This window comes from Orbicella faveolata, unplaced genomic scaffold (assembly GCF_042242905.1).
Source record: "Orbicella faveolata isolate gen_17 unplaced genomic scaffold, um_ofav_v1 contig_46, whole genome shotgun sequence".
NCBI lineage: Eukaryota > Metazoa > Cnidaria > Anthozoa > Scleractinia > Merulinidae > Orbicella > Orbicella faveolata.
In genome coordinates, this window is record NW_028301576.1 from 7,882,501 (window position 1) to 7,902,882 (window position 20,382).

Below are 20,382 nucleotides of genomic sequence, written 5' to 3' on the forward strand. Positions count from 1 at the left end.
GCATTAAATTCGCCGGTACCCATTTATGCACCTGGGTGGTGAGAGGCACCGTGAGAGTAAAGTGTCTTTCCCAAGAACACAACACAATATCCCCGGCCAGGGCTCGAACCCAGACCGCTCGATCCGGAAACGAGCGCACTAACCATGAGGCCATGGCACCTCCCACAAAAAGAAGTAAGTACATCGCCAATTTTACTTTCTTTCTTTGACTCATTTGTCTAAAAACACGACTAGACTAACATCTTCATCGCTTTAATGTTGCGCTCCTGAAGGTTCGTCTAGATCGGGATCATTGATTCAAGATCACTCGTGGTTCTTCAAAGGAACCGATGAATCCACTGTGATTAGGGATGTTGATTGTTTTATCTTTTATCGTAGGGTTCAAAATGTTTATTATACAATTGTTTTCAGCATGGGGATTCGGGTTCTTGTCAGTAACCATCATCAGCTGTGCATCTCTACTTGGAGCCTTTGTCGTGCCATTCATGAACCAATCATTTTACAAGATTCTCCTGTTGTTTATGGTGTCACTTGCTGTTGGTGTACTGAGTGGGAGTGGATTCTTCCATCTTATTCCACACGTGAGTGTTTCCTGGACATCTCGTGAGTGGTCTTTCTACAGGTTTAAGATACATTTTAGCCAGTCAACTAAAGGCTGTGTGTGTTGTTCTGATATTCTATGGACCCTCTGTGATATCGACGGTATCGCATGCGATCTGATTTATGGCCAAATTTAGGTACGGCAGATACTTAATCATGCCTTTTTGGAACATTTTGGCAGCATACCAGACTCGTTTGTTCTAGCTAGCCGCGGATATTTTGATTCAACTGCGTCTCGACAAGAAAGAACTTACAAACCATGGTTGACGTGGCTCGACCACATCCGCCTGATCTGTCTCCGAAGTATAATTTAAAAAGTGATACTGGTAGTATTGTATGCGCATTTTCGATGATTGAAGCACTGAAGTAGCAGCGCTTCAAGCGCCCAATCTGTGAAAGAAATTAGACTTTCCATTCTCTTGGTGCAAAATAAAAGGAAAACCTTCTCCTAATACGGCTTTTTGTCTTATTCGTTATAATTATATTTTACATACATTTTGCAGTGTCTGTGTTGGAAGAAATTCAGTTCTAGCCTACATGCCTACTTTGCAAAAGACTTTAACAAGACTACGCTTTTATCCTGCATTCTTTTATTGTGTAGCAGAACATCGCCACAGTGAATCTAATTAATGCTCTCTTGTTTGGCAGGCATATCAAATACGCGGTCTTGCTAATTTGTGGATAGGTTTGGTCATTGTCAGTGGAATCTACTTGTTTTTTCTCCTGGAATATGTCATGAAAATGATCGTCAGATTCAAAGACAAGTCTGTATCGGAAAACAAACAGACGGAGGTAATTCGACAAATTCTGTCCTCGTTTACTGTACGGGGATTTTTAAAGTATTTCGCTAACAGACTTATTTTTCAGTAAGAGCTTGTCAAAACAAGCAGTTGAACGCCCCGGAGGGCCTCCCATATAAAAGGGGTACTCGTTGGAATTTTTGAAAAGAACCCCTAAGAGGTACCAACAACCTGTTTTTTGGGCGTGTCTTGAAAAAGAGATAATTCTAAAACGACAGATTAACTGACACTTTATTTCATAATTTTTTTATAGTAGTAAAGACGACCGTTTCGAGTACCATCTACTCGGAAAGTTTATAAAAGCATTGTCATAAATCAGTTGATTGTCAAATATCTCTTGTCATAAATTCTTTTTCGGCTCAACACCCTAAGACGTACCGCCAAATTAGCTTCTGCTGCGTGTTTTTTTGTTTTTGTTTTTGTTTTTTTGCGGCTGAACAATATAAGAGGAGCCAAAAACGCTTTTTTAACTCCTAAAGGGTGCGACGAGCACGCCCGTCGTTTTTATTTGGAAGTCCTCTCCCCAGGGTTGAACGCTGTGTCTAGCCAATCTTAATTTTGATCTGTTTTATATTGCAATTCCAAGAGCAAACCGCTGGAACAAAACGATGTTTCAGTTGTGCAAAATTGTTTCCTCGGTGGAATTGGTGAAATTGTGAAAACAATACGTCATATTCGTATTCTCGGTATTGGACTGGAACTAGCTTGCAATGGAGGCTCATGCGGGGAATATCATTACAAAGAGATTGACGTCATTTACATTTGAAAAGACTCCCCGCATTAGCCTCGGTTGCAAGCTAGTTCCAGTCCTATACCGAGAATACAAATATGGTCTTTTTAATACAAATTTTTACACCGATTTAGCTGGCCATAGGAATAACGTCATAAAACGTATATAAGTCGAATTAATGGAACCACACCTGCGACGTGGAGGGAAAATGAATAGAAAATCCCTTACACTCGTGACTAACCTGAGTATCAGGCCTTCCTTCTTTAGTTCTCTTCGTCACACCTTAGTCTCCAAAAGCCTGATACTCAAGCTAACACGTGACTATACATTTTTTTAAAAATATAATGCTTCTGAGATAATGATATAGGTTACTATAGCTAGACGTGGGCACTTATCATCGGAAGTGTACCAGCACTGCTAAGCTTGTATAATTCATTTGCTTGTTAGCAGCTGTTATTGCTTTGGGGCAAGCTAGGGGAAATGTAAAGTTATTGTTGTTTGTTCTATTGTCCTCTCAAAGGGTATCGAGCCATTAATTTGAGGACTAAGAGCTGCTTCCTGACTCCTTATCTTGGACTTTGACGTTTATTAATAAACGGTGCTTGTGTAGCCAATAAGATTGTGAGTTTCAAATAGATAATGCTAATGTTGATAGATCACAGTAACGAACTTTGCGCGTTGCCGTACTCATGTGGCATATGCTAAAGAAGCAATTGTTCTCTTTCTAAGGCGATAAATGATGGCAAAAGTGAATTACTTGGCTCAGGAATCGCCGAAGTGCAGCTCCAACTTCACAATAGGAAGCCCGATCAACATTTATCTCTTCGTAGTATGAACGACATTCCGCGGAATGTCATCAATGGGTCAGTGGAAGAAAGAAGTTCAAATGAATGCGAGGTGAGGTACTTACAGCGTAAACAAATTCTTGTGCAACGTAATAAACAGTACACTGCTTTTTGAAGGAACCTTTCCTTATAAGGAAGTCGAAGCCGAGACTTAAGGAGCTACGTCACGGTTTGCGAATCTAGAGAAGTTTAGCCTAAATTTTTCGTCCTTTGTAATCGTGCTAATCTTCTCCATCCTAAACCATCCTTGGTCCTTTATGGTTTATTATTATCTCTCTAGTGTTTTTCTATCTTAGTAAACTACTATTTTCAGGCTTCCTTTCCTTTAAATAATAATAATTTTGTACGTAGCCGAAATAACTCAAAATGCCATGATTGAGTTCCTTTATACTAGATGCTCTGCAGGCAAAGAGTCACTACAGGACGTTTTTGCTCAAGAAAGAAAACAAGATCCAATCTTTATCAGTTCTTTGTATCGTATGTACAGGTTATTGTGAACACTGGCAGAAAGAGAAAAGTGGCCCCTGTTGCTTGGATGATAATCATTGGTGACGGCCTTCATAACTTTATTGACGGCTTAGCCATTGGAGCGTCATATTCCAGTTCAACTTACTTTGGCATCAGTACCTCACTGGCGATACTTTGCGAAGAGCTACCACATGAACTTGGTAAAAATCATTACTTGATGCAGTTTTCTCACTTTTATATACAAAGCAATCTGTTGATGTTTGTTTTGGCATAGGGGTGTCAATCCTTTCCTTTCGTACCTCTCTGGTGCCCGCGTGTTAGATACATAAGTAGCATACACAGCGTGCGCGCTGGTCCTACCTAATTCCTTATTGAGCCATTTGGTAGAAATCTCTATATACGCACAGCCATGCGTGTATAAAATGACGTATATGCAGGTTCATTTTAGCTGCAATATTTCCGTGGAGTTTAGCTGCGAGAACCTTTTGCTAAAGTTTCGGCCATGTGCACATCATTCTCAACAATCCAAACCCTACTTCGAGCCTTTGACTTTTGCCAAGCTAAGATATTTACTAAAACTTGAGTATTTTGACTTCGTTTGTCTACATTTTCATGGAGTGTTTTTGACTTTGTTCGCCTACATTTTTCATTATAATGAATTCGAAGAAGATAAGTTTTCACTGGCAATTTTACAAACTAGATGAACCGTTTTCGTTCAACGGTTGCTCAACTGATTGTAGCGTGCTTTTAGCCAGGCAATAGAATCCTTTGTTTTCCTTCACCGAGCATTGTGAGACTTTTGTAATCAATCACAAATAAAACATGTTTTAGTCCCAAGTTGTTGTCGATACGTTACAAAAAAGAATTGATTCATGCTTAACGTGCGTATATCAGTCGAGTTATGTACTTGGGATGTTTGGAGAGCACTCAAGAAGCTAGAGTTTCCGTCTCTCGGTTGTCGCCTCGAGCAACGTACTCTTACGCTTCTCTCGTGCTCTCCAACTTCACGCTTGTATCCATAACTCGATGTACGCACGCTAAACATGAACCAATTCTCTCATAACATATTGACAACAACTTGGGCGGTAAAACATTATTTGTCTCTTTGAATTAATATGTTTGTTGAATCTGAAATGTTTCCCAGGTGATTTTGCCATTCTTCTAAATGCTGGCATGTCGTACAAAATGGCAATGGCATTCAACTTTCTCTCGGCTTGTGCTTGTTATCTGGGACTGATCATTGGCTTGATACTTGGCACCAAAACATCGGCAGTCAGGTGGATTTATCCACTCGCTGGAGGAATGTTTGTGTACATTTCATTAGTTGACATGGTGAGTATATATTTCTTTGAACACAGCGCTGTCATTTATTAGCAGAAATCTACTAATATACTAATGCAAATGCTGCAATCTGATTGGCTGAGCCATCGCACACTATCAGCCTTTGGTAAACAAAATAGCAACGTTTTCCTGTTTCTCTGAATCTGTAAGAAATATTTAGAAGCAAATGGATAATTAAATTCTCGAGAAGCTAAAAGAAAGACATTCACGGTTTCTTGAATTAAAAACTCAAAATTGTTGAAGAAACTGATGTGAGTGCGTACACAAAACAGTGAATTTAAAATGAAAATTCAGTCCACGCAATCTCCAAAGCGTAAAGTTTAATACCAACGGCCTCATAAACAAGCCCGAGTTGATTTTCAGCCCCGGTTGAATCACCGCAGAGAATGCTAAAAACAACCACTTAACACAAACCCTGGTTGTCAGTCTGCAATAACATGTAGTTTGTTTCGAGCCTGACCCGGGTCGTGTTAAGAGGCCCTAAAATAAGAAATAATTGGGAACCGTTATTTGAGGCATATCTAAGGGCCTGTTTACAAGGAGAGAGGGTTACTATAGCAAGCGGGTTACCCTTACACATTTCCTCTTTTGTTTTTTTCTTCGTCGTGTTAACAAGGCAGCCAGGGTTACCCGGGTAAGCAGATTACCCTATCTGCGTACTAGGGTTACCCTAGCAGGCGGGTTAACTTTTCCGTTGTAAACACTCCAGGTAGGGTTAACCCGTCTACCCGGCCGAGTTAACTTTCTACTTGTTTCCAGACCCTTTGAGTGTAACTGCGCATTAAGTTGTTTCGGGTTGTAGGGTTACCTTACCTGTGAAATTTTGCTTGTAAACCCGGGCTATCCTTTGCATGCCCTCCAGCTAGGGTTAACCCGCTTGTAAGGGTAACCCTCCCTTCTTGTAAACAGGCTATGAGTTAGAATTAAACTAAAAATGCTATACTAGATTATTGGGTCTCGATATTTATGAGGTGATACTTTATTCGGTCTTCGACCACATCAACTATCACCTCAAAGATCGAAATCTTGAGCTCATTAATTAGCTTATGTGGACCCGGGCCAAATATGGCGGAGTAAGGAAGAGGTCCTATCTGTGTATCTTGTGAACCGTATACATATTACAAAAAATACAAAATATTGATTATGTTTTTACCGTTGTGCTTTAATTAACAGCTGGAAGAAGCTTCCGAGATGTCCGCAAGAATTGGACAAGCTTCCATTTGGAAGAACCTCAAGACATTTGCCCTTCAAAATTTTGGAATGCTCTTCGGCTTTGTCGTCATGTTTATCCTTGGTGTTTACAAAAAGCAAATTTCTGTAAATTAAATTCCTCTCGTTTTAACCAGTAGCTATAGATGGTTTTACTCGTGGCGTCATCAGAATTTCAAATCCTGGCTTTAAGTTCTACCAATATATCTTTCTTTCAAGGTTAACTGTTTGTCTTACTTTACAAGCTGTCAAATCGATAGCCATAGAATTTCAAAGTTATTGACAACTTGTTCTATATTTTTCCTAGTTACATGGTTTAGATAAAAGTTGTCAGGACTGCTACAACTTAAAATTCTGAAGGGAAGAACTAGAATATGTAGAAACTATCAAATGTTAAGAAATTTAGATCATTGAATGTACTGACGTCACGATGAAAAACCATCCAAAATCCGAGGCTAACATAAACTAACCAAGTGTTGTATCGTATTCCAGTGAAACCCGCTTTACGGACACCCTTTACCTCGAGATAGCGTGACATTTTTGAAAATGTGTTTTTTTTTCTGGTTATTGATCCTTGTAAATCTTCGGTTATGAACAGGAGCTCATCTGGTACAAGACATTTGATTATCTGAATGGGCCTTAGGCTTCTTTACTCTAAACGTAACTTGCAGTCAGGACACGTTACAACTCGTTCCTGGTGCCTTTTGTTGGTGCTGGCGGTTTTGACCAAAAGCAAAATGAATGATTATAACAAAGTCTACTAACTTTATGCGGAAAACAGCACAGAGCAAAAACAGGAAGTGTTGAGCTAAATTTGTGATCACAACACAGTAAGATATAGGTGAAAGCTAAAACGTAAATTGAAAAAAAACGAATACGCACGCGCAGATGTTTCGATAGCTGGGTAGGAGAGAGTTTCATCTGATTTATAAAATATTTTTTATACGTGTTAAAGGCAAGCTATAAATTATGTTGATATCCTCAGATGTCAGTAACGTATTTACTAAACTGTAAGAAAGGGGGGGGGGGGGGGGCTGAGAGAAGTTGACGTTAAGCGGGGAATAAGTGAATATGTCGCCAGCCACAAGCAGAAAACCAAAAAACAGGATCACCACTCAACTTATCAAACGATCACGCCTAGCAGCCGAGTATAAAATGTTGCAAACAATAAAAACAGGCCATTTTCTGAGCTCTCCAGCCTCGTGCAAACGAATGCAGTTCTACGTTCTCTTCATTTTGAGGAATGAAAGTGTCAACAAAGGGTTATAGTGCCGCTTAGAATCGAGGAAAACTCGCCTAAGACGCTTGAATTTGCCAACATTTCCTGCGGTGCATACCCTCAGACCTTCCAAGTATAGTGACAGCTTTCGATTCTCACTTTCGTAGAAATATCAAAGTGCTGCATTTTATACTTACATGTAAATAATGTGGATTATCCTGAAGTAAGATCTTTCGACGAACACTGTAAAATATGGCAGTTTAGAGCTTCTAAAAGACTGAAGAACCCGAGGTAGGATACAGAACAAGAGAAAACATAGCAAGATGAGAAGTTCATAGAAAGAGAAACTCTAGTGTTCTTATCAGACATGATGAAATGTAAAATAGCGAGGAACATTTCAATTGTTTACTCCACGTGAATTCAAATTAAGCCCGCTACAGGTACAATTGTGGACAAAGGTCCTTGGGACACTTCTGTAATTTAACGAATTATCTGTGTTTTACTACTAAAGTTTGAAAAACGCGCTGCTTTCCTTTTAGAAACGCGTTATTGTTTCCCCTGCCCACCCAATACAATGTTGAAAATCAGAAGAAACTGCAGGCAGTAGTTTTCAACATTGTATGGGGGGTGGGGGACGAGGTTAGGCAGGTGAAGTAGTATTCGCGTCTGGCGTGTGCGCAAAAGCATCAAAAGTGCAAATTTGTCCCAAGACTTTTAATTTGTCCATGATTGTAGATCGATACAAGTAGAGCTGCTCTACCTGGAGAAAGTGCATAAGGTGTAAGAGAAATACAGAACATAAAAATATCTTGCTTGTCGAGTCAGCCGGTAAAGTTTGCAACTTAAATTATTGCTTATCAGTTTTAAACGTTCTTAAAACTGAAGAGGCGCGTGGAGTAACGGAGGGCAGCCGGTTTGTTCGCAGTCTCTCTCCGGCTCTCACAGTCTCAACATTTTCCGCGCACTTCCAGTCCACTAACAGTTTCCCCATTTACGATCAAAATTAAGCTACGTTATTTGAGAAAAAATACTTTCTTTTCAAAACCCCGTTTCAGTTTGTCGCTTGCAAATAAGAAATAAATCAAGGAGAAGTTTTAAAATAACCCTGTCCCCTACTACGGGCTTGCGCTCTACAGAGAACCCTGTAAAATTTCATGCTAAACTGGCTTGTTTTAATTTCGCAAAAAGGGAAGGCCATCGCTTCCTCGCTCCTTCTTCGCGATTTGAGAAAACCCATTAAGGTTACCGTATACCTTCAGGGGTGTCTCACGTCCAAGCGATGTAGCGCGTCCGGTTTAAGCTGTAGATACCTAAACCCCTATATCAAATTAAAGCTTATAGAGCTGGCTATCAAACCATACCAAAAATTTCGAAATAAAATGAAGTGCCGATTTTTTCACGGCCACTAAATGCGAGCGTCCTAATCACCTTTTGAAAGCTACAAATCAAAGCGAATTTTGTTTTTCGCCAATTTATTTTTTTCCTCGGTTTCAGGACAAAAAGCGCTAAAAAAGCGTGTCTGCGTTTTGCCACATTCAATTGCAGTAAAAAGTTACAGAACATTTTCAAAATAGGATTTAAAAAATGTGAAGTGATCGTACAAAAATTGCTCTCGGAGAAAAAATATTTCGAAATAAACAATTCGCAGACACGTTTTTGTTTTTTATATGTTAATCTAGCTACTGTCCAAATTTGAGGGCAATCAAACAAATCCCCTTTGAGTTGTAACTCTTTAAAGTGTCTACTTCAAGCGAAAAAATTTATTCGAGAAAACAGCGCTAAGAAAAATCTCTTGCTTCGCAAACAAACTCCGCCCACAAACGCCTTAAACTGGGTTCTCAGATCTCTGAGCCAATCAGCGCTTGGAAAATTTACTAAATTAACTCGCGGTGAAATTTACGCGTGAATCTCGAAAAAACCCTTGTGTTTCGCAATGCGCTCAAGGCGGAGAGATACTTTTTCTGTGTATGTAGCTCGGTTTTTCTTGAAGCTGGTCTGGCAAAATGGGGAAGACGAAAAAGGATACGAACGCTAGAGTGGCTGGGCGACGAGAACAAACTGAACAAAAGAAAGCGCGGCGGAGCAAACTTGTGCATGGATTATATTCCAATGGATCTCAATAAGTTGGGCGATTCATCGGTATCGGACTCAACAAAAGAGTCAATGTACACGTCGTTGTTATAGCTGTCGAGTTCCCAAACTTTTACAGAATCTTTCTCTACTCTTGACTCGATCTTTTTGCCCGCTTGATACGATAGCTATAGCTTCATCCGCGAGGCCAACTTTCGCTTCTTCACTCATTGATGTGTTTTAATTCGTTCTTCGCTTTTTCGAACTGGTAAACAGAGTTTTCCGTGGTCCATGTTTACTTATAACTTAATAGAATTACATCTAATACGAAAAATGCTTGGATCTGAGTAGCCAGCCAATTCGTGGTATCCATATACTCCCGCGAAAGTGGTCTCGGTTGATTGCGCACACGTTATAGGGCTGTCAATCAAGAGGGAACTTTTACTTCCGGCCGTAACGTAAAACCTCCATTTCTCCGCCAATACTGAGTTTTTTTCAATTTTGTTTTCAGAAATTAGAGATTACTCTTCGACCATTACTTTGAACCAAAAATCCAAATTTGAAGAAAATTGCCGATCTGAAGGTATACTGTAACCTTAAATGAGAAAGCCTACTGGAAAACAAAATGCTAAAGAAAAAACCAACTGCCAGTTCTGAATAACTTTTCAGATAGATAGGGGAAAGTACGTAAAGCGCAGTCTCTGGTATGAAACTGAATTCCTGCAAAATTTAACGTCCACCATCTTATGATTGTTGCCGATAGAATGTTACAGAATACTTTGACTTTCAGCGGTCCCTTTGAGTTGCACTCTCCCGAAAATCCAGGTTAATGTGTTAGGGATCTGCCATACTGGTACAAAACCATGCAATTGGTTTTCCGCTTTTCATAGAACTGTCAACTCAGTCTGTATGAAAAACTAAAACGTAATTGCAAGCTTGCCACCACAGGTAAACCCCTCAAAGAAAGTCCCTTTTGCCTCGAAAACATTACAAACCCTGATTTAGGCTCTGGTTAATCTTCCAACTTCTTGCGAGTCGAATTAAAGTGTAGCTTGATGCCGTTGTCTCAAATACACTGCAATATAGTTTGACAGAGGAACGTGCCTTAGCTCCACGTTGAATTAAACAATTGAGATAAACGTAAAACTACTCGTAAAAAATAAGTTATCCCCCGTATTTAGTTTAACCTAGTAGTAACTAGTTCAAACTCTGGTTCTTGCCTTACAACTGGCCAAAAGATTTCACACACCTGTTTTCAGTCTCACGAGATTCAGTGTATTTGGATTAATCAAACCTACTCACAGGGAGCCCTCACATCCGTTTAGAACATGAATAAAAGATGAACCTACCTTTATCGCGCGTGTTTTGTGTTTTGTGGCGGCCATTTTGAATTTTTAATACGCGCGCGGTGTGCTAGTGCTAGGTCTCGAACCGAAATTACGGAAGATCGCTCGGAGCCTGCTCGGAGCTCTAAGAAAATGACAACTTGTCACTTTATTATCCTTGGTGAGCGATCGGCTACCTCCGAGAATTTGCGAATTTTCCCGCCCGTCCCAGACTTCCGTAATTTCGGCTCCAGACCTCGCACTAGCACACCGCGCACGTATTAAAAATTCAAAATGGCCGCCACAAAACACAAAACACGCGCGATAAAGGTGGGTTCATCTTTTATTCATGTTCTAAACGGATGTGAGGGCTCCCTGTGCCTACTCGGATTTCACGCAGGTTTTCCTTCATGCAGCAGTTAAAAGCTGCTTTCCAAGTGTTAGTTACGATCGCTACAGAAAAATTGAGCTAACCTCACTAACTGGATTTCCACAGATCTCTACGATCGTCGAAATGGAGCTAAAGCCTGTCTCACTGCAGAGTGGTTTTCATATAATTGCAACGACCGCTGAACCATTTTGGCAGTGATCGTAAAGTTCAAACGGAAACCAGTCTTCAAGTGCTGTTTTCTAAAATTGGGTTAAGAGAAATAAAAGGAAAAACAAAGAACAGCTAGAAGAATTGAAAATTTTAACTACTTTCATGTTCGAATATATAATGCACGTTTTTACACTTTTTGCAAAATTACTGCTCATCTTGGAACAATGTGGCATGCATTGCAAACTAAGCTCAACTAAACAGTTCATTATCATTTTTTTTTCTATTTAGACGATACATTTTCTAGCGCATTAACTGTATGTATCTTTATCTTATTTATCCAGGGTATCAAATGATTTGTTAATTCAATTCAATATAAAATTCTCCGCTACGATAATGTGACAAAAATTAAAGAACAAAAATCGTGACTTGCTCTTTGATAGCAAGTCAGTTACACACTACAGAAAAATTTCACTTGTAACACTGAATATCCGATTTAGATATCAATTGAAAATTGTAGAGAATTACATTCTGAAATAAGCTTACGGTGTTTACACGAGCAGCTCGAGAAACAATGGTATCGCCTGTTATTGTCAGATATTATTCTATGATCTCAAGTACTGTCAGTTTGTACGTGGTACAAGAACGAGCAGTTTAAGTCACGTGACACTGAAGACAATCACTCCTTCTGCCAGAATACTCATTTCTTCACTGAGTGGACGAAGCTGGCATTAGAAATAAGTAAGATCAACCTCAGGCAGTGCTTGCAGCATAGTAGATTTTATCCTGTCCCGGGAACCCAATCTATTGCCATATAGGTCCAGTTCCGTCAGATTAGGAATGGATCTTAAGCTCTCCAGCAGACCATGCAAGTCACATTCATCCATATTTAAGTCCGCAAGAACTAAGCCGTGCAAGTTTGGAAACAAGTGAACGCGCTTGGTGAGGGATGTAAGGCTACCCCTTGCGTTGAAATTCTGAACAGTAAGCCATTCTAAAACCGGGCATGTTTTGTTGATCCCTCCAAACAGCGCCTCCATTTCTTCCACTACTTGCAAAACGCTTCCATCCACCCCAGTTAACTCGAGCTTGACTAAGGACGACATTTCAGGAAGTGACCGACCGAGCGCCGCGGCTGCTGCTGGAGTCAGGCTTATACCACGCAGTGACAGGTTCTGAAGAGTCTTGTGTGTAATGCTAGAAACAAGTTTGTTTACTGCTGCAGCACAGCAGTAATGTAACTGAAGGCGAAGACTGGTGACGTTAAATCGCGGTAAAACACCAGCCAGTTTCTCAGCTTCAACTGATGTCAATGACCTTACTGTGTTAATGAGTGAGAAGCCACGACTAATAAACAATGAGCAAGTACTGCTATTTGGTATTTGATCCAGCAAGTTCACAAATACCGACCCCGCATCCTACAAATTGAATGTTTTTCAAATGTTTGCAGTTTCTGACAACCGCACCAAGATCTTTGAACGCCTGTGTGTTCACAATTTCATCACAGTGAAGAGATCTTAAGAATTTCAAATATGACTGTTTTGAACACAGATTTGTGGAGCGAGATGGAGTAGAAATGGCAATAGTTTGAGTAAATAGTCTCACATGGTCGTCACACGACAGCACTAAATATCTGATATGTAAAACTGAGCTTTTCCATTATGGAAACGAATTGAAGGATGCAATCAAAACCACAGGCTTCGCATCCTACAGTCTCGAACTGCCTTAAAAAATCTCCAAGCAAGAGAGCCGCAGAGTTCTCGGTTGTTCTCAGTGGGACATAGAAGCGATCTAAAAACTTCAGAACTTCGCATAACCATGACATGGGTTTCCTCGTACCAAAATGAAAAAAATGACAACGAAAAAGTAAAGCTTTACAGGAAGCAACTTCATTCAAAAGTGTCATCTCCAGTATATGTAGAAGAAATGGTCTCTCAGGGGTAATCAGGATGATCCCTGCTGTGCAATCCAACCAATGTCTCACCAGTGCAGGTTTTTTTGACTGAACGTCTTTAAAAGAATGGTCAACCAAGTTACTGAACCTCCAATGCCTGCCAGTGACGTCACTCATTGGCGCGTCTGTCTCCTTTTCTTCATCTGGTATTCTCTTTGATAAATCCAATGTTGGGTCAGAGATCCTGACTGATGTTAAGTGCTGCAAAACCTTCACTGTTCCATCGTCTGACAAACCGCAAACGAACTGGAAAACATTCTCCCAGGCCTTACAATCGTCCAAGATGCTGGCGTGCTGTTCAATTCCCCCGAGATTTCCTTCAGGGACACATCTGTAGGTGACGAACCAGGCCGCCAAGAACTCTTGGATGCTCTTGTGGATAAAGGATACCATTCCTGCTGGTCGACGATTTTCTGCGTACTCAGCAATTTGAAGTAAGCCAATGATAAGACTTTCATCACAAAGAACGGCAGTGGTTAGTTGATCATACTCAAACACATGATCGTCCTTCAAAAGACATTCCAACGCCACCTTTCCGATTTCAGCAAGAACATCTTCGAAATCGTATGCTTTGCCAAACTGAGTAGGAGAATCTTTCCCTTGACTGTAATCCAAAACGTACTGGACGATCGCAAAATACAATTTTGTTTTGCTTTCAGGAAAGCTCTTTGACTTGCCCTTTTTCCATAGGGTACAGAAGAAGAGAAGAAGAAGCGGAACTTTCGCTCAGTCTTTCAGTTTTTGCCAATTAAGATGACGACTCAGCTCTTCTGCTTCTGCTTTGCCACCAAGCATTCTGCTCATAAAGGCTTTTCTGTCCTCTTCACTAAACCCGGTGATCTCAGCATGCATGTCTTTAAACGCTCGTAGCTCGTCAGCTTTGGAAATTCGAGTCGTTATCAGGACACAACAGTTTCTCAGTTTCTTCCCTCTGAATATCTCATAGATTTCAGAGTTACTTCCGCAGCGATACTCGTCGTAGCCATCAAACACCAGCAGAACTTTCTCTTGGTTTTTGTTGATGTAACGTGAGGGCTGTCTGTTCCCCAGAAAAAATGAAGGACTGACTTATGACGTCTTGGAGGCTCTGGCATTGGGACACTTCCTTGAGATTAACAACAACCAAGAGCTCGAACTTCTTCAGGGCATTTTTCTGGTTTTCGCTCATGTCTTCATTAATGTACTCCTCATCACTTGACGTATCTTCATACTCGTTACAAGACGTATCTTCATACTCGTCACTAGACGTATCTTCATACTCGTCAAATGACGTGTCCTCATACTCGTCAATAGATGTGTCTTCGCCATGATCTTCACTTGACGAGGCTTCGTCACCTTGTTTTGTTTCTCTCCTGTCTCCGTCATCATCGATGCTCTTCATTGCATCTTTCACTTGACGAGGCTTCGTCACCTTGTTTTGTTTCTCTCCTGTCTCCGTCATCATCGATGCTCTTCATTGCATCTTTCTGTTCGTGTTCCGTTGTCGCGTCATCAAGTTCAGCCCAGTCCACAGCCAGTTTCTTGACGAAAGTGCTCTTCCCAATACCCGTCTGTCCTTGTACGAGTATCTTCTTTGGTACAACACCGTTCTTCTTAGTAAACACATCCGTGAAGGTGTTTCAGTTTAGAACGTGATGACCTAGCTGGCGTTTGTTCCTCTTTCACCCAGGACAGTCGAGTGTAGATCTGGTGAATGTCTACAGGAGATGTTTTAGACCACACAGAGGTAGGCACTGTGGCGGTTCTCTTGTAATGCTCTGCAAGTTTACTTCGACAGGATTTCACATCAAAAATGTCCTCCGCAGATGCTTCTGAATCAGGAACTGCAATGATAACGAATTAGGGCTCCAGTAAAAATAGTAACATAACTTGCAAGCCGCGTTATCATACTCAATATACGTACGCAAGTTAAAAAAATCCACAATAACTTCACAAGACATTTTTTTCTGCGCATCATCGAGCTTAGGCTGGTTTTCATATGATCGCTGTGATCGCTGCAGAAAAAGTTACGATAGTTGTCCTAACGATCGCAATGACCGCTGAACTCCTTGTCTTGCGGCGATCGTAGTAATGATAAGGGAACCAGCCTTTACGATGCACGCAGGAATTGCTCATTTGTTATGCTCTCCTGACTTCTAGCGTGTATCATAGCTCGATGAAGCAACCTAAGGCCCCGTCTACACTACGGCAGAGGACTTTGAAAACGCAGCTTTGTTTTACGGTTTGGCCTTCCGTCCGCACTAATCCGTCACGAAAACGGAGCTTTTCCGAAACTCTCTTCAAACTGGAGGAATTTGAAAACGCCGGCTTTTCGTTTTCGTGTGGACAGCGAAAACATTTTGAAAATGGAACATTTTTTTACTGTTTTGCTCCAAAGTAGCGGGAAATGACTTAGAGCCATAGCTGTATTTTGTACATAACCTGGGTGGGGATACTCTAAAGTAAAAATTTTGGTGATTTGAATTAAACTCCTAAATGAGGCCAATCTGGCTGTGGCTTAAACTTTATTTGACTGCAAAGAATGGGCTACAATGACAACATTTCTCTTTGTATAATTATTTTTTTTGTGTGCAACCCCAAAAAGTACTGATGACTAAAATTAGTGGCACCCTAAGTGAGATTTGCACCCTTGTTAAGTGAGAAAAACATCATTACCCTTTTCACAAGGGAGTACCCCTTCCAACAGGGTGTGGAAAAGCAGTGAGTAAGTAAGTTAAGAGTGGCGAACGTTTTTGATAATTTATTTTTCAAGGACTTCCGATCAGCCAAAGACTTGTGGCTACTTACTGAAAATTTCAAACTATTCTGAAGGACTTCTAAATATTTCGTAAAAGATTAATGTACCTTTAGGAGCTTGTGAGAATTGCACTGTGAAGGAGGGTTGATTGTAAAATTGTACAGTATAGATTATAATCAGCTGCAAGTGACTCACCCAGATTTGAGTGTAATTAAGGAAATTGCACAGATAAATATGAGATGTACATTTTTACTTGGTTTTATGAAAATATGTCTGCCAGTAAAACTGGTTCTTTACAAATGAAAACTCAAGACATTATGTATTAAATTAGTTCACAAGGAATAACTAGTAGAATTACTATGAAGGACTGTCAAACTATGAAATCAGCCAAACTCAAGCTAACTGAAGGTATCAAATGTTCCCCTCTAATCTTTGATTATCTAGCAGTTTTGCAGTGAATTGATTGCATTTATGGTGGTTTTACAGCAACTGGTTTGTTTTGGTAATTATGACTATGGTAAAATCAAACTGGCACTTACCAGTCTATGTACTTTATACAAAGCCTTAAAGAGCCAGTTCATTTAAGAAAGGATTCTGAGGAAGGCAATCACAGAGTCTAATAATAGTTCAACTATTGTACAAAATGTTGTTGTTCTTAGTTGAAATAGTCATGATAGAAGTTCATGGTGCTTGTATGAATATAACCAAAGAATAGATGGAAGGTGCTGAATTCATTATTTGATGTTAAGTTCTCAAGACCACATTGTTGTTTTCAGTGAAGTTGACAGCAGTAGTTCCAACAAATATAATACATGTACTTCTTTCTTTGTAATTTGTGTTATTAACTGCATGAACTCCAGTGATGCTGTCCCTGCATTTTTCACCCTGTTCATTTTTTTGTAACTTCAGATACTGTAACTGGTACTAAATCCAGAATGAATATATAATTGGCTGCAGTGCTGTATGTCTCTGTTAATTACCATGTACAAGTAACTACATGACTGTATATCATTCCAGTTCTTATAGCGTATTTTAGTAGTCTCCATAGTCCAGTGGCCAATGTATGTGAGATAAGCTCTGAATGATCTGCTATTTTATAAGAAGATATAACAAGTGTTAGCAATAATTGTTTTAGTAAAGCTGTTGGTCCACCCTGACACCACACCTGTTCTGGATTCTTCACTTTTTGTCTTCTAGATGACTTTTTTGCAATTTCCTGTATGTGATCTGGCTTCTCTACTTTCCGTTTCCTTTTAGACTTTTTGTCAATTTCTCTTTCGTGTTCTGGGTTGGTCATTTTCCTTCTTGTGACAGTTTGTTTCCTTTTCTCCCTAATTGTTTCAATATTTTGTACCTTTGCATGGAATTTTGACTCTCTCTTTTTCTAAAATCTGCACTGGCTCTTCTCTTTTTCATGTATTCTTTCATGCAACCTTGATCAGCTCTGTATTTTTCCTGTTTATCAATTTTTTCTTTCAACTATAGTTTGATCACATGTTTTGTTGTTTGATACCTGACAATTTCTCGTTTCTACCGTAGAAACATAATGAGTTTTACTCATGTGTCCAATGTAAATGTTTGTGTATTCTCCTGTCACATTCACTGCTTGAACAACAGTAACAGGAGCAAACGTTTGAAATGATTCAGCGATATGAATTGACAGATTTAGGCAATTGGCCAGTGCTTGAATTATAATTGCATCAGCCCGTGTTCCCTGACATGACATATTGTTCAAATAGTCTTGCCAAGAATGATCAGTGTTACTCTCTATGAACTGTTCAAGGTTCTGCAGTAAAGTACTTGACTTTACGAGCACTTCCCGAGGACAGCCGAAGTACGGTCGATCTATCAATTCCATTTTCTTTGAAAAAAATGAACCATGACCGAGAATAACCATAAAAAACCTTTAATTGTTTAAGATAAAAACTGTAAGTGCTTACCTGGCAATGGCACGAAGGCTTTTTCTCACAGCAATGAACGACTCCAGTCCAGAAACGTTCGGCAAGCCATTCGTGGGCTCAAACTTTACGAACCACTTCCCAACGTCGATACAGCTCCAGGAATAACGAACACAGCCATCTTAAAGGAGTCACTTAACCAGTGGGCCATGGGCGACACTTTATAATCGGTCTCGGCGAGCGTGAAGCTCAACTTCGCGAACACTCGAGTCTTTTGAGCCCGTGGTGGAATTAACCAAAAGATCAGCGTTTTGATACTACTTAATAAAACGGTTATTTTCGCCTCGTCATAATCATTTGTAAACGTGGTTGTGTGGTACTACAAGGGACCTTCTAGTCCGCCCTGCCATCAAGAGGTGGAAAGTTCAAATCCGTCGCCCGCCTGAAACTTTTTTGTTTTTCTTAATTTCTTTTCTTTTTTATCTTTTTTCTTTCTCGGACACGCAAATCATTTTCCTGTGTATATATATATTGAAAAAATAGAAGCACTGACACCATAAATGAAATATACGCTGCAAACTGCCAAAAGTATATTCGGAGATTGGCCAAACTTAATTCACGGATGAAAAACGTATGGTTTTAAACTCTTTTAAGATTCTCATTGCCTTCTTTTTCACCCACCACTATTCTTAGCAACAAAGATGGCCATTTCTTTTGTTTATTACTCGCCAAAAACTATCAAATGCACGTAAAAGCCTGAAATCGAAAAAAAGTTTACAGGAATCGACCAATCGAGCGAGCGAACGAGTGCCATTCTTCACATCATATCTACAACTCGCTCTTGCGCATGCGCGCAATTCACGAGTTAAAAATGTTGAAAATTACAGAGTCTACGATTACACATACTGTCTTTAATGTGTTTTAGACTAGAGGGCCCTTTTGACTCAAAGACTGATTTTACAGTGTAAATTCTTGGCAGCTTTTCTGTCTTTTTCAACTTAATGTAAAGGAGTAGTAATGATAGCCCCATAATGCATTGCAAACATAAATAAACCTCATTCGTCTTAAGTTACGCGCGTCTTTACAAGCAATTTAAAGAATTTTGTCTATGTATTTTTTTTACTTCCACGGAAACCACTCTTTTTGGGTTCAAATCGCGGGGAAAAAAAAACTTTCCCTAAAGTCTACTGCAGGATTTTTTCCCTTTCATTTTCCAAGTCACTTACCAATTGGCCATGGTCTACGTAGAGGTAGAGATTAACCCCACTGATTCTACTTTCTACAAACTGTAGGTAAGCAGTGTTCCCGTTATGCTCTGCACTGTGTGCGACATACAACGTGGTTGAAACTGACATTAAATCAAGGGAATGTTTAACGAACTGGAGACCAGTGTCACTACTTAATGTTGACTACAAAATTGCGACCAAAGCTATTGCTCTCCGCTTGGAAAAGATCTCGCCAAGCATAACACATCCTTGTCAGTCCGGCTACTTAAAGGGTAGATTCCTTGGAGAAAGTATCAGACTAATAGCAGACACAATGGATTTCATTAAAATAAAATATATACCAGGTATAGCTGTTTTCTTAGATTTCGGAAAAGCTTTTGATTCAATCAGATGGGACTTCATCCAAGAATGCCTTAAATCTTTCAACTTTGGACCAAATCTCCGGCAATGGAGCAGCGTGTTATATAAAGACATCTCCAGTTGCGTCATTAACAATGGCGTTCCCTCTAAACACTTCTACTTAGAACGCGGTATCCGTCAGGGTTGTCCCTTTTCAGGTATACTCTTTATTATTGCTATGGAGCTTCTTGCCCAAAGTATAAGACGGTCAAAAGACATCAAGGGCATATATTTCCAGGGAAATGAAGAGGCCAAGCTAACGAAATATGCTGACGACACAACTGCCCTTCTTGCTGATGTCCAGTCAATTTCTAATTTACTTGACTTACTTTTACTGTTTGAAAGGTGCTCTGGCCTAAAAATAAATCAGGCAAAATCAGAATTAAATGCTATAGCTTGGCTCCATACGCCACAGGAAAGACGCTATTTGCAACCTAGAGCACACCTGCCGACTGGGCGACTGCTAGGCAACAGCCCTGCAATATTACCAAATTATTTAAGATAATAATTTATTTAATTATCTAAATCCTCCTTAGCAGCATTTCATGCACTAAACAGTCGAACTTACTCAGGCACTTCCTGAGAACAGAAAACAGCCAAAGAAAATATCGAACAACATGACTACGACAACTTTTCTGTGTTTCCATCGACTTTTCAGTTTAACTAATCAGGCGCGTATTTTCTTCGCGCTATTTTGCAAAGAGGAATACAAAACGGTCAGCATTAGATTCCATACACCGAAACCACCCACCCCTCAACCTCAGCTGTTTTTTGTTTTGTTTTTTGGTTCTCAACTTTTACACGAAGATTTTAGATTTTTAGATTTTTTCATGCTTTATCTAACTTAGATATTTCATCTACTAAGTATAAGTGAAGAAAAACGATCTACAAATAAATATAATGATTGTCCCGTGTTGGAATCGAACCCGGGGCGTGACAACTCATCTTGCCACTACACTGCCAAGGCATCACAAGATATGTAAGCACACGTGCTATTTACGAAAATAGAGGTAGCATTTACGA

General features: G+C 39.9%; 1 protein-coding gene, 1 long non-coding RNA gene and 1 pseudogene across 2 annotated transcripts in view; 1 reads left to right on the plus strand and 2 right to left on the minus strand.

The window, feature by feature from the left end:
* The window catches only part of LOC149098216 (metal cation symporter ZIP14-like), an 18,917-nt gene extending 11,737 nt beyond the window's left edge, over positions 1-7,180 (plus strand). The window contains exons 3-8 of the mRNA XM_089278210.1: positions 412-581; positions 1,249-1,392; positions 2,860-3,027; positions 3,463-3,643; positions 4,588-4,775; positions 5,958-7,180. Of these exons, the coding sequence (XP_089134336.1) occupies positions 412-581; positions 1,249-1,392; positions 2,860-3,027; positions 3,463-3,643; positions 4,588-4,775; positions 5,958-6,110 (1,004 nt within the window). The 3' untranslated portion in view covers positions 6,111-7,180. The remainder of the gene's footprint in view (positions 1-411; positions 582-1,248; positions 1,393-2,859; positions 3,028-3,462; positions 3,644-4,587; positions 4,776-5,957) is intronic.
* LOC149098203 (uncharacterized) overlaps positions 1-10,695 on the minus strand; it is a 443,460-nt gene extending 432,765 nt beyond the window's left edge. The window contains exon 1 of the long non-coding RNA XR_016203765.1: positions 10,581-10,695. This is a non-coding gene — a long non-coding RNA (uncharacterized LOC149098203). The remainder of the gene's footprint in view (positions 1-10,580) is intronic.
* A 2,004-nt stretch (positions 10,696-12,699) lies between these two features.
* On the minus strand, positions 12,700-20,004 carry LOC149098217 (NLR family CARD domain-containing protein 4-like; annotated as a pseudogene).
* Between the last annotated feature and the right edge of the window lie 378 nt (positions 20,005-20,382).